At 41.2% G+C, this 14,593-nt stretch overlaps 1 protein-coding gene and 1 long non-coding RNA gene across 9 annotated transcripts in view; one reads left to right on the forward strand and one right to left on the reverse strand.

Annotated features, from left to right (window-relative positions):
• LRRC49 (leucine rich repeat containing 49) overlaps positions 1-14,593 on the forward strand; it is a 92,446-nt gene that overhangs the window by 48,878 nt on the left and 28,975 nt on the right. For 6 of the 8 annotated variants that reach the window (XM_081887673.1, XM_081887668.1, XM_081887667.1 and 3 more), the window contains 4 exons: positions 1,047-1,232; positions 4,189-4,298; positions 6,538-6,691; positions 10,379-11,085. In XM_081887673.1, coding sequence (XP_081743799.1) covers positions 1,047-1,232; positions 4,189-4,298; positions 6,538-6,691; positions 10,379-10,585 — 657 coding nt within the window. In that variant the 3' untranslated portion in view covers positions 10,586-11,085. Of the gene's footprint in view, positions 1-1,046; positions 1,233-4,188; positions 4,299-6,537; positions 6,692-10,378; positions 11,086-14,593 lie in introns of those variants that run through there. The other 2 variants (XM_081887669.1, XM_081887672.1) reach the window with 2 other exon arrangements.
• Positions 11,210-14,593, reverse strand: part of LOC309356399 — a 522,017-nt gene continuing 518,633 nt past the window's right edge. Inside the window, exon 2 of the long non-coding RNA XR_014162765.1 lies at positions 11,210-12,747. This is a non-coding gene — a long non-coding RNA (uncharacterized lncRNA). The remainder of the gene's footprint in view (positions 12,748-14,593) is intronic.

Here is a 14,593-nt window from a genome sequence, read left to right on the forward strand (position 1 = left end):
CTAGAAGAGAGAGACAAGGTGAGTAGAGGAAGCTCTACCTCCTTGCTCGTATTTGTACATGTGTGCTTGGAGAGAGCAGGTGAACAGGAAAGAAGAGGAGGAGGTCCAGGGGTAAGCAGTAGTAGTAGAAGTAGTAGTAATATATTTGTTCCCCCGTCCATCTGGCTGGGTTTTCCCAGCCACTCTGGGCAGCTCCCAACAGAATAATAATAATAATAATAATAATAATAATAATAATAATAATAGAGCAACAAAACATCAAACATTAAAAACTTCCCTAAACGGCTGCCTTCAGATGTCTTCTAAAAGTCAGATAGTTGTTTCTTTTCTTGATGGGAGGGCATTCTACAGGGCAGGCACCACTACCGAGAAGGTCCTCTGCCTGGTTCCCTGTAGCTTCGCTTCTCACAGTGAGGGAACCGCCAGAAGGCCCTTGGAGCTGGACCTCAGTGCTTGCTGAGCAATGGGGGTGGAGACGCTCCTTCAGGTATACTGTGCCGAGGCCGTTTACTGGGCTCCCTGCTTGGATGTGGGTGTCAGCATGTGCTGAGTGATTCCAGGGTCTAATAAAGGTCCTGTCCAGCTCATGAATACTCACTGCAAGAGTCCCAGGACCTTGGTTTATTGCCAGGTCCGGCTCAAGATGATTTGCTGTCTGAGACAAAGGATAAGATGACATATCCACTCCTTATACAGAAGCTGCCTTGGCTGGCAGTTAAATCTTCACCACTGGCAATGGGAGAGCATCCCCCATTGCACTTGACAGCAGTGGAGGTCAGGATGTGTGGTACCCGGCTATGTCTGCTCCACATCCCTCAGCATCTGGCTAATGGTTGGCTGGTCTTGGCTATTGCCCTGTTTGGTATGTTGTGCTGGGTCTCAGTGCAAAGGCCTAATGTCAAAGCGAGTAGAGACCTTTGACTAGCACAGCCAATCTGGTGCTGTCTGATATTTCTCAAAATGGCCACCCAGCCCCTTGCAATCATTGTATCTTCCACTAAATGTCTAATGCTGCCTGCCTTCTTGTTTTGCTTGTTTCTTTACAGCACCTGAAATTTAAGGAGAACAACCTTGCTGTGTTGAAACAGTTCAATGCCTTAGCCCAACTTCGCCGCCTTGAGCAGCTAACAGTTGATGCTCAAGGAAATCCAGTTGTCACCTTCACCCTGTGGAAGTATTACGTGATGTTTAGACTGGGCCATTTCAACCTGCAAAAAATAAATGGAATGGAGGTATGAATAGGCAGCATTTTTGGGGAGGGGGGAATTCAGACACCTTAGAGCTGGTTCAGTTGGTCTTATCACTGACTCACTTCTGCAAGAGAAATTGCTTGTGTGAGAGGTCTACTCACAGTGTAAAACAATCTCAGTATGATGCAGGAGTGCCACAACAGGGCTGTCTCATCTCCAAGGAGCCCCAGTTACAGAGGACATGCAAGAGTTTTTTGTGCCTCTTTTGCATTGCTTGCATGAATTGGTTGTTTATCTGAGCCATTTTTCTGGTGTTCCACAAGGCAACAGATCTGTCTGTTGAGCCAGCTGTCATTCCAACAGCAAAAAAAGAAAAAAATGAAGTCATTGTAGAAGCTAAGCAAGAAATCCGGAGGTCAGGAAACAAAAAATAAATAAATTAGGATCTGTGCTGCAATTATTTTTTTTGTTTTTGTTTTGCAAAACTATTCTATCTTTTGTTAAGTTCAGTATGTTTAATTGGTTATATTGGTCATACAGGAAAGCCTTAAATTAACTGATAATTGGAAACCATTGTTTATAATTTGTTACAAACTGGGCTTATATTAGATAACTAATGAAATATATACCTAGGAGTACAAATGGCAAGATTTACTTTCCAATTCTTTTCTGGCATGCATTAACCATGGAGTGGGGGGGGGGATCACTAAACTCAACTGAAACCTCCCAGAGGGAGGAGAAAGAAAGCCAGGGAATAGTTACCCTATAGTAACTCAGGACCTTATAAAGCAGAACATGCCATAAAATTTCTAATACCTCAGTTTGGACATTTTTCTTAGCTAAGCATAACTTAGAGCCATTGTAGAGCCATCTTGTACTATCAAGCAAAATGAATGCCTCCCTTTTCAGTCTGTCTTAGTTGTTGGACTCCATCTACCCTTCACACTGTCCAGCCTGGTCAGCAGCAGGGCCAGAGGATGGGCTGCTTTGTAGCCCATCAGCATACGGATAGCCAGCCAGGTTCCCTACCCCTGTTCTGTGGAAACAAGCCATGTTAAGCCTTGGCTTATGGAGCTGGCTTGTTTCAGCAATTCAGATTTAAGATTAACCATGCAATGGATAAATGCAGTTGGGTTAAATTGTAGTGAATCTAAAATGGAAGTGGAAGCTTCCACTCTCTTCCTTGCAGCCATATTGGAGGAGGGAGAAGAAAATATGTGAGCTGGAGGATCCCTGCAGCTAAGTCTGCAATATGAGGGGGGAGAATAATGGCTCTGCAGAGTGTGTGTGTAGGTAATGTGCTTTTGAAAGATATTATAAAGGCTATGGCACCATATGAAGGAGCATCTCCACCCCCATCATTCTACCCGGACACTGAGGTTCAGCACCGAGGGCCTTCTTGCTTTTCCCTCACTGCGAGAAGCGAAGTTACAGGGAACCAGGCAGAGGGCCTTCTCGGTAGTGGTGCCTGCCCTGTGGAACGCCCTCCCATCAGATGCCAAGGCAATAAACAACTATCTTGACGTTTAGAGGCAGCCCTGTTTAGGGAAGTTTTTAATGACTGATGTTTTAATGTATTTTTAATCCTTTGTTGGAAGCCTCCCAGAGTGGCTGGGGAAACCTAGCCAGAGGGGCGGGGTATAAATAAATTAACAACAACAGCAACAGCAACAATTTATTATTATTATTATTATTATTATTATTATTATTATTATTATTATTACATTTATTTATTGGGGGGGGGGGAAGGATGCTCCATAGGTGGATCTATGAGTAATGTAGTGAACTCATAGAATCAGGCCCAAGTCCCAGCCACTCTATCTGGAGGTGATAAAAATTCTACTCTACCTTACGGTTGTTGTAAGAATGATTGTGTGAAATGCTTTGAAACACTATGTATTATTATTTGCAATAATTGCCAGTTTGGTTGCAGTCTTGCTGTGCAGCGTCAGGCAAAATGATAGTCAGTTTTAGTTCTTTGTCTGTAAAATGGAGGTTATTATGCCCTATATGCCATGGCGGTTGTGAAAGGAGGAAGCTTGCAAAGTACTTGTGCATGCTGCAGCACAGACTCATTAATGCTAAGTAAGAATGGGCACAGGCCATGCAAAAGAAAGCAGTTTTCAAATCATAGAATTGTGGAGTTGGGAGGGGCCCATAGGGTCAACTAGCCCCCCCCCCCCCGCAATGCATCTATACAAGTGGGAGACATTTTACTGAGTTATTAAACCAGGGAGCCCACAAATACAGTATCCAGTGGCAACCTTTCATTTTAATTTTGGAGTAAAATTCTGCAGTAAAATTCTCTAACCAACGTAATCTACTATAGGAGAAAAGGCCACCAGCAATACAAGGAGGCCTCTGTCAAAATGGCACCAGGATGTTAGGCTCTTGTTATGGGCTGGAGGGAAGGTGGGGGAACAGGCACACACAAAGGTGACCAGCTGCTCCCCTCCTGCAAAACTGCACACTCAGCTGTGGGTACAGAAGGGACATGCTTGCTTGCCTTTGCAGGTGTGGATACTGAGGTGCTGACCTTCATTGGCTACCAGAAACCATGACTGCCAAACCCAGTCATTTTTGGAAACTTGTGCAAAACCTTTCTGGTGAAATGGAGAGCACTTTGAAGTGGATAACTTGGTGTCTTTTTATTAATTGCTTTGTTTGAAAATTTAACAAGAAAAGAAAAAAATGAATTAAAATGAAAAGAAGAGGAAGGAAAAAACACATTAATAATAATAAACAGAGATTTCTAATAATAAGAGTAGACCTCATTCAGTTCATATTGTGGATAGAGTGACTATCAGTACATGAATCTTAAATTAAACATGTAAGTTAACACAAGCGCTTCAGCTGTCCAAATAGGTATCCTCACCAAATGGATGCCTGTGTGAAATATGTTTGAATGCGACCAGAGCAGTGAGGTCCTTGGCCCATTGTGTATTACTGTGGCCCAGATGGTGCCACTTTGACCCCCTCCATCTTTCCCCTTCTGCAGGTTACCCAGAATGACATGGTCATGGCCGAAAATCTCTTTGGTGTCTTAGCATATGTAGCATCTTCAGATGTACCCTACTGCCGCCTGCTTTCATTCCTCGGAGATTGCAGGTAAATATAAATACACACATGAAAGTCATTTTGCTTTGTATGCCAAGGCTGTGATTAGTTGCATACACAGAGAGCTCCCCCGGGATTCTGCTTCCCCATTCAGTTTAACAGAGGGGCAGCTTCTTTGTATGCAGAAAAAGAAGCCTCCTGCGGATGTCCCTGGAGGCAGAGGCAGAGCAAGGTGGGTTCGGCGCACTCTGGGTGCCATCCTGACGGGGCTGACATTCTGCCCCCCCCCCCCGCGACTCCCAAGCCTACAGCCAGCTGGGGAAAGGGGGGAGCTGCAAAGCGGCGTGCAAAGACAAGCCTACCCGCTAGCCATCGTCTGTGCGCGGCTTTGCAGCTCCAGTTCTCTCAGAGCTGCAGCCGCGGGCAGAGGATCCCGCCGCCGCCCGTTGGCTCATGTAGCGACGCTGTGCATGCGCCATACGTATGGCGCACATGCATGGTCGCCGGGCGGTTTGCCCCACCCCCTGACACCCAGCACCAGGGGCCGGTTAGCCTTCCTTCACCCCTGCCTGAAGGAGGGCTACGAGAGCATCTCTGAAGACATTTGGAATAGACAGTACAGTAGTGGGACAGGCGGACTGATTTTGTTTAGTTTGCCTCCCCCCTCATGAGCCTGCGTGAGAACGCCATTCCACCCTAGAGATCATCCTTCAAGTCCCCTGATGCACAACAAATAGGGCCCTGGCAGAGAACCACCTTCTTTTGTGATACCCACAAAACGGAAGGTCCTCCTTAGAGAGGTACATCTCCCCTTGACTGCCATGAAGACCATCCTGTTTTGGTGCAATTGTTCAGAATTGTGCTCTCTGTAAGGTTGTGCTTACTCCTTCTTTAACTCTGCTGTTCTGGTATGTTGACTTTCAAGTAGAGATTCATCACAAATGGCTGTTTCCATTCTGTGGCAGATGGTTTCTGCCAAATACTACGTTATTTTTCTCACAGTATGCTCTCTTCTATTAGCTTCACTGCTCTCCTCCCCCGTTGGGGAAAGCTTTCTCTATCTGGGAAACTGGGAACTTCTAACTCTAACTCTTCCCTGACAGATGACTCCTGCAGAAAGGCAGAATTAAAAACAGCCACCCTCCCTTTATTTATTTAGAAGATATAATAAACCACTTAACACAAAAGTTCCAAAGCTGTGCTCATAGAGCATTATTATCCTAATGTTAACATAAAGCAGCTTCATTACTTCAATTAGGCTCACATGTCTTGGTGGAACCACTGAGATAGTTGGTCTGGGGGTTTACAGTGTGTTGTCATCAATAATGGGTGGAACCCAAAGTTCCTGAGAGATGGCCTCCTCCCCTGCTATTCTTCCAGCTCCCTAAGATCACTAGGAAGGGTCTTTCTTTGGGTCCCACTTCGGGTGGAGACATGCTTGATGATGACTCGAGAGATGGCCTTGATAGTGGATGCATCAGTATTGTGGAAAACCTTGCCCTGTTAAATGGATGGCTTCCTTTCTGGACATTTTTTGCTGACTGATATCTGATGTTTCTTTAAATGGATTTGTTGTGTTTTTTATATTTGTGTTGTTTTTATTCTTTGTATTTTAATATATATGTTATTGTATTTTTATTTTAAAATGTTGTCGGTTGCCCTGCGTGATGGCATGGGAACCAGAAGGGCAAGATACAAACATTCATATAAAATTAAATAAAGAAAATATTTAGTTTCACTACTACTTATTTCAGTTTTCATTTTGGTCCATCGCCAATGTGTTTAGATTTCCCAAACCCCACCCCTACCTCTCTCTCTCTCTGAGACTCATTTACAATACAGTCATACCTCATGTTACGTTTGCTTCATGTTACGTTCTGTCAGGTTGTGTCCCCTGGCAACCCGGAAGTACCCGTTACTTCTGGATTTCGCCGCTCGCACATGCGCACAAGCACTAAATCGCGCTTCGTGCATGCACATAAGCTCCAAATCATGCAGCGCACCTGCACAGATACAGCTCTTCAGGATGCACTCTTTTCATGTTGCGAACGGGCCTCCGGAACGGATCCCATTCGCAACCAGAGGTACCACTGTATCTGTCAAACACATCTATCAAGGGGCTGCAGTTCTGAGATAACAGAGGAATACCTTGCATGAATCGGGCAGCAAGATAACCAGGAACCCATGAATTTGAATGGACAAGCACAAATGAAAGATTACTCAGGCAATGGCCAAGCTACAATAATTTAGCTCTGTAAATCTCTCTCCCTCCTGCCTTGCCTGTCCTTAGGAAGAAACAATTGTGTTATCTTTTGGAAGCAAAGGGGAAGAAATTGGGGACTGCCAGTGAGGATGGCAATGATCGCCGAAAGCTGGGAGGAGAGAATGCCAGTCGGCTGGCGCTGAATTACACCACGAGAGATTCCCAGACAGAAAAGCTGGAGGTAAGGAGTTCCAGGTGGAGCAGACACTAAAGAAATTCCCAACTGTTTGTTTTTGTTACAGTAGCACATTTACTTTTTAATGGGTTTATCATATATTTTCTTCTGCTTCGAACAGCACAGTTGACTTCTATCTAGTGAAACAGTTTATTTTGAGATTAAACTGGAACATAACCAATACCTCCTGCTCTGCAACCTAGCGGTAGCACTATTAAAAATATTCATAAAGCTGGCATATGCACATTTGTTGTAAATGGAGATATTCAGCACAGGCTGGACATACCAAAGACATTCTCTTTCTCCTTCTTTGTTCTGCTGTAAAATGAATATAAACAGATTAGGGTTTCACGGGCAGAAACTGCTGATATATATTTGGTAAAGATGTGCAGCTGGGAATGAGCAAATACAGATGTATTTATTTTTATTGACCACCTTTCAGCAAAGAGAGTTCCCAGGTTTAAAATTCACTGTTCAATCAGCTGGTGGTGTGGGATTGGGGGGGCAGCCGAAGTGTATGAGAGAGGTATGGTATCTTCTACTACCATCTCCACCAAGTGCCTTGGTAGCCTTCTAGATTTCCAGCAGGCTTAGTGCCCCTCCAGACACTCCCAACTGCTTTCCAACTGCAGCACTTAGGGGCCCTTGGTGGGGAACAGTTAATTCGTTTGTCATTGAGAAATGTGTGTTGTTTAGGGGAGACCTCTGAGTGGCTAACAGTATGGTCTTACACATGTCCTAAATCCCATTGGGTGCAACAGCACGTATATCCAGGCAATTGGGTTTAGAATTGCCTGGATATAGGCAAAAAAGTAGTAGAAGATAGAAGACAGATTAAAACATTATGTAAAAACTCCTCTAAACCTGCCACCAAAAGAGGGCACAGTAGTCTACATTCCTTTTTCTTCACCACTTGTAGGATCTGCGTAGTCTTCAAAGGCAGCCCACTTCATAACATACTGCAGTAGTCTAGCCTGCATGTGGCTTTTTGTATATTAATAGGTGGGCCTGAAGCTGAGGCCAGTTAGTGCTTTTTATGGCCAAGGTCAATTATGAACAGAGGCCCTTCCCCACTCCCAGAGCGATGTGTACAGAATTCTTATAAAGATCAAGAAAAGTGAGGCTGTGTAACACAGGGATTTGAAGCAGTAAATAGTATGCAAGACAAGCTAATAACAAGGCTTCACTTCATGATTCCATCATGTCTCAAGAAAAGACTATGTAGCAAAATAAGGTCCCTTGAGGAATCTCGCAACTGGGTAAATTGCAGATTTTTTGGGGGGGTTATTAGGAAGATTTTAGGAAGATTAGGCAGATTTTTTTTGGGGGGGTTGTTATTAGGAAAGGCAATGTTCCACATGTCTCAGGGGTATCCAACATGGAGCCCTCTAGGTATTGTTGGACTCCAACTCCCATCATCCTTGACCATTGGCTGTGTTCCTAGGGCTGATGGGAGTTGGAGTCCAGCATCTGAAGGGCACCACATAGGCCACCCCTGCTGTGGATTTTACCAAACATCCTATGGGAACAAGTAAGAAGAAGAGTAACTGCCAGCTCAGCTTGTCATCAACTGCAAACTATCATCATAAATGTGACGGGTAGTTCACCCTTGAGGGCAGCAAGTTAATGTTACATTTTCAGATCGAGGCAGCTGGAAGGGATTTTCCCTCTCTTCTACTACCCATTAAAAACAGTTCTATGTGGTTTGCAGGAGCAAGTCATGACCTCACATTTTCAGCTGGGCTATAAATCAGTTGGATTAAACCTTGTGACAGCTTCCAAAGAGCCAATTGTCATAGGGCTTTGTGGAAAGCCTTGATAGAAGGGGATTAGAATAATTGAACAAGAAAGCCTCAGTGTCACAACAAGAGATTCTCCCCTCCCCACTCATCAGTGGAGGCCAAATTGCTTGATTTTCTAGATCTCATTGATCAAAAAATGTTTCCCGACACAGAAGGAATACTGGTGGGTGGGTGTAGAGAGAGAATTCAGGGATACAAATTCAATACATAATAATGGGAAATGGTGCTCTATGGCACAATATTAAAGTACACTGCCTAACAAACTTTTTCATAACAATAGACTTCCAACAGTATTGACAGTAGAAGTTGCTGCACCCAAATGATTGATGACTGCCAGCTTCAAGAAATACACACCAGTGTTGTTAATAGTTACATCCAAATACATTCCTGCCAACTGTGGCACTAAAAGAAACACACATCGTTGCTTTTTAAAGCCTGCAATCCTTGCTATATAATTATATAACCTTTAGAAGACATCTGACGGCAGTCCTGTTTTGGGAAGTTTTTAATGTTTGATGTTTTATTATGTTTTTATATCATCATCATCATCATCAAACCTTTTATTGGCATCACATACAAACATCCATAGCAAATCAGTACAGAATTACCGCCTTCTCAGTGACACAAAACATTTGTCAAATGAAAGAGACAAGGCAGTCTAACATTACATCTCTAGGTCTCCAGGGAGATCAGACGTCTGCAATGTGTTTCGACGACAAAAAACCAGATAAAGATATTTAGCCACTACCTTGGTGATCTCCTGATTATTCCCCAATAATAGAAAATGTATGACCTCTAACTCTAGTTTCCATTTGGAACTGTGGGCAGAGATCAACATATAGTTTACATTTCAGAACCATATGTGTAAGAGTTTCCACCTGATGGTCTTCACATGGGCAAATTCTTCTCCTTCCACCATTCCCAAGAACCTTCTCCATAGGAGGTTTGAAGGATTTGAATTATAATGCCCTTCTTTCTTGAGGATTAAGCAAAAATTCAAGATAATTGTGGTTAATTTCTTGTGCCCAAGAAAGTTGAAAGTTAAGAGGGGAGCATGTTTTCTCTGCTGCTGCTGTTAGTTCCTGGCGTTCAATGTCCCACAACCTAGTTTTTATTGTAGCCTTGGCAGATGGTGGGGACATTGATCGCAAAGATTCCACTGACAGCCGAAGTTGCTGTACCGTTGTAGCCCTGGGGAAAGAAAGGGATCTAGCAAAACTTCACTAGGGAGAGGATCTCTATCTGTTGTGAGGCAGATGTTTAACCAGCATGTGAGAAATCTCGCCCAGGCTATGGTCTCTACCTTGTGTTGACCTCCCTCTAGACACAAGGCTGGATAGGGTACACAACGTGGGACAGCAAAAATCCTAAAATGGAAAGCTGCCTGCACTTGTTCTACCAGCTGGGTAAACCCTGGCAGCCAGACTGGAATTCCGTAGAGCAACTGAGCTATATCTTTGGCGTTGAAGACCTTGAGGGCAGAGGGGGTATGTGAATTACCTCTTGTTATAAAGAAACACATTGTGGCCTGCTAAGTGTGCTAACATTTTGTATATTCATTTGAAGTGGAAAAAACTTTGACAGCAGGCTGCTGTTGGAAGTGACTAGAATATTTTTGTTTTTAGCCTACCTTGGCTTCCTTTATAAGTTGAAAAATAGCTTCCTTTCTCTTCTGCCAAAGGGAGCTTGGCAATGCTCAGACACTTGTGTTCTCTTACCCCAGCAGAACCTGCTCTCAAAACGGATCCTTTGGTGTTCCTTGTGGTTCACTGAGGACCAACATTTCAGCCCGCTTCACTCTTATGTCGCTGGCATTTTTAAAATTAAGCTTAGCTGCTCTGGAGGAATTTGTTTGCTGACCTTCACCCTTGAAAATGGCTCTTTTGCATAGGAAGCCAAGGACAGGAAGGACTTCTGCCATTCCTACATCCAAGACTTGGTGAAGGAAGCAGCTGACATCAATATGAAGAATGAGTCCTTGCAGAAGCTCTGGCCTCAGATGTTCATTGAACTCGTCAGAGACGCAGTGATTGAGATTCGCAATAAGGATTCCTACATGAAGCTCTGCCTGCAGCGGATCGCCAGTCAGAAATCGTAGGGACATGGCTTCCTCTGCCCTTCAGGGCCACCCTACATTTCCCACAAAGGCCTAACATAGTGTAAAAATTACCATCATTCTAGGACAGTGTGTATGTGTGTGTGTATATATATATGTGTGTGTATATATATATTCCATTGAAGAAGCCTCATTTTCATCGTAAAATGTTCCCTCTTTTGCATTTTCAGATGGAGTTCTTTTTCCTTGTTCAAATATACACCCGTGTGTCTATACACCAGCTTAAAGCAGCAATATGCAGGTAACTTGGTATCTGTGCTGTGGTTTACTGGCTGTTTTTTTGTTGCTGATGCTGCTGTTCTTTTTTGCTAGAGCACTCAAATTACCAGGTAAAAAGTCCCACTCTCTCTTATCCTCATCCTTTCAGCTGTTTTCCTGATTTGACACTATTGTTGTTTGAGTTGGGGCAGAACTTCTCGGATGGAAATACTGGATTGGGGGGATTGAAAAATCAATAAATTATTCTTTTTGTAAACCCCAAATTTGATCTTTAGAGAATTGCTTTCATTTGGTTACAATGGCACCCTGCAATGCTAAGCTTAAGGATTCAGTAGCAAAAGGTACTAATAGATCCTGCAAATACTAAAAAAAATCAGATTTTTTAAAAATAGATTTTATTTTTGCATTTTCTATTTTACATAAACAAATGAATTAAATATGTAAACATATAATCACTTTTGACTTCTCTCCCCCCTCTTGTGGATTTTAATGTAATGATTTCCTCCTCTGCATCTCTTTCATAACTCATTTTTTAAATAAATCCTTTGTCAATCCATAGTTCAAATTTTTACTACAAGTTTTCTGTCAATCCTACAAATCTATGTAATTGTTTACAATAGCTTTTCAAATAAACTATAAACTTTCCCCATTCTTTATTAAAGACCTCCTCTTCCTGGTTTCTAATTATTCCTCTAAGTTTTGCCATCTCGGCGTAGTTCACCAATTTTAACTGTCACTCTTCCTTGGTCAGAGTTGTATCCTCTTTCCATTGCTGGGCTAACAGAGTCCGCCTGGCCGTGGGCACGTACATAAATAGTTTTGTCTGGTCCTTTGGGATCTCTGGTCCTATAATGCCTGAAAGAAAAGCTTCTGGTTTATTAGGAAAAGTTATCTTCAACATTTTTTCCAGTTCATTATATATCATTTATCATCTTTTATCATCTTACATGACCACCACACATGATAAAAAGTACCCTCTTTTTCTTTACATTTCTAGCACATTTTAGACTTTTTTGTACATCATAGCTAATTTGCTGGAAGTTAAATACCGGCGATAGCATCAATTTCATATAATTCTCCTTCAGAGTGTAACACACTGTATATCCCCCCCAATTTTTTGTTATTAATTTTCACAAAATTATAAACATAAATCATAACCTTATTAAAGTTATACTGATTAACATTGTTAAACAACTTCCTCGCTTCCCCTTGGTTAAATTTCAGTGTATATCCTTTTAACGGTTTTCCAAATCAGAATTCTTATAAACTTAACTTAATCGTTTAACATCCTTATATCTTTTCAATTTGAAATTAAACATATTAATTCAACACTTAACTTATAAAAAATCCTAAGCCAATCTAATACCCGCAAGCTGTTTCCAATTCATTTAACTTAACAAATTTAGCTAAATAATTATTAAATTTTGTCCATTCTTCCCGATACTCCTCCTCCTTCTGGTCGCGGACTCTTCCGGTTAGGTCGGCTAGCTCCGAAAAATCCATCATCTTCATCTGCCATTCTTCCACAGTTGGTAATTCTTGGGTTTTCCACTTTTTAGCTAGTAAAATTCGAGCAGCAGTTGTGGCATACAAAAATAATTTAACATATTTCTTGGGCAATTCCCGACCAATTATTCCAAGAAGAAAGGCCTCGGGTTTCTTTATAAATATATATTTCAACATTTTTTTAATTCATTATAAATCTTTTCCCAGAAGTCTTTCACCATGGGGCAGGTCCACCACATGTGATAAAAAGTTCCTTCTTTTTCCTTACATTTCCAACATAAATTATCACAGTTATGATAAATCTTAGCTAATTTAACAGGGGTCAAATACCATCTATACATCATTTTCATTATATTTTCCTTTAACACAGTACATGCGGTGAACTTAACCCCTTCCACAGTCTTTCCCAATCATCAAGCCTGCAGGGTTCTCTACAGATTTTCCTTCTGTTACAATATTTGTGATAGTACTTTGCTTTTGTCTCTTCGTTAACTGCCAGGCTAATAATTTCCCACATTTATTTGCAGTTTCAAAATTTCTTTGTCTCATCCTTCTTATCTTCCATTCTATTTCTTGGTTAACTGACTGTGAATATTGAATCTGTAGGACCTTAATTTCTTTATGAATCTGCAAATTCTTTGGGTTTCCTCTAAGCTGCTTCTCTTTATCTTTTAATTGTTCCATAATTTTATCTTTTCTCTCATTCTGTGACTTTCTCTTAATAGAGTTTTGTTGTATCAGAAACCCTCTCATTACTGCTTTGCTGGCATCCCAAATAACCCTTGTTTCCGTTCCCTGATTCATATTAAGTTCCAAATAGTCCTTTAGGGTTTTTTGGGCTTTATTCACAATTGAAGTACTTCTCAACAAATCATCATTCATTCTCCATCCGAAGGAACCCTGTACAAACATTTTCAAGTCCATAGAAACTGCATTATGATCAGAGCAAGTTTTAGGGCAAATTTCCGTTTTTATTACTTTAGGAAACAAGTCTCTGGATATCCATAGGTAGTCTATTCTCGAAAATACTTGGTTAGCATCTGAGAAAAAAGTAAAGTATTTTTCCATTGGATTTCTTATTCTCCATATGTCTGACAAATCAAATTTGTCAGTCGAAGAAAGCCTTAGGTAGTCTGCCAGAGTTCGATACCTTTGATCTCTGAGTCCTATCCATCATGGTAGATGCAACAGAGTGTAACACACTGTAAATTTTAATCCTCTTGTCCATAGTCTCTCCCACGCTGCTCATTCAATGTTATAGCCAAAATGCTTGGCCCAGTGGATCATAACCGATTTGACCTGTTCATCTTTTGTTTGCCACTCTAATAGAAGGTTATATATTTTGGAAATGAACATAATTTTATTTCCTAACAGTTCCCTTTCAAACTGGGAGGTTTTATTTGAAAAACTCTTCTTTTTATCCAACTTAAACATTTCATTAAATTGGTAATATTGCAACCAATCTGTTACTAATTCCCTTATATCTTCAAACCTCTTTAGTTTTAAATCCTGATCTACATCATTTCATAATTCTTTATAGGTTGCCCAATCATTTCTCATACTCTCTTTTTTTACCGATATTACTTCTAGTGAAGAGAGCCACATGGTGCTTTTTGTTCCAATAATTTTTTACATTTATCCGTATAACATGGTTCAGAAAAGCTTTATGAACTTTAACCTTGTTATACCACAAATAAGCATGCCAACCAAATCTGTTATCATGCCCTTCAAGATCTAATATGGAACCATTTCCCAATGATATCCATTCCTTTAGCCAGCAAATACAAGACGTCTCAAAATAAAATTTCAAATTGGTAAGGAGAATCCGCCTCTCCCTTTAGCATCAGTCAATACTTTATACTTTATTCTTGGTTTCTTCCCCTGTATTCTTTAAAGCATCTTATATTGTTGATCTCTGGTACTGTTTAAAACAAAAATAACATTTTTGGTAGCACATTCATTTTTATCACAGATATTCTTCTCATAAGTGACAAGTTCACCCTTCCACAAATTTCTAGACTCTTTTTAACCTCTCTCCAAGCTCTGACATAATTATCTTTAAAAATATTTATATTCCTCAGTGTTAACCACACTCCTAAATATTTAATTTTCTTTTCAATCATTATTCCTGTTAATGATTGTAGATCATTTTTAATTAGGTCATTCATGTTTTTCACCATAATTTGTGTTTTGTTTTTGTTAAGTTTGAAACCTGCTACCCCTCCGAATTTGTTCTAAAACCCTTGGTACACTGACCATAGGTTC

This window comes from Podarcis melisellensis, assembly GCF_964234715.1.
Source record: "Podarcis melisellensis genome assembly, chromosome: 14".
Lineage (NCBI taxonomy): Eukaryota > Metazoa > Chordata > Lepidosauria > Squamata > Lacertidae > Podarcis > Podarcis melisellensis.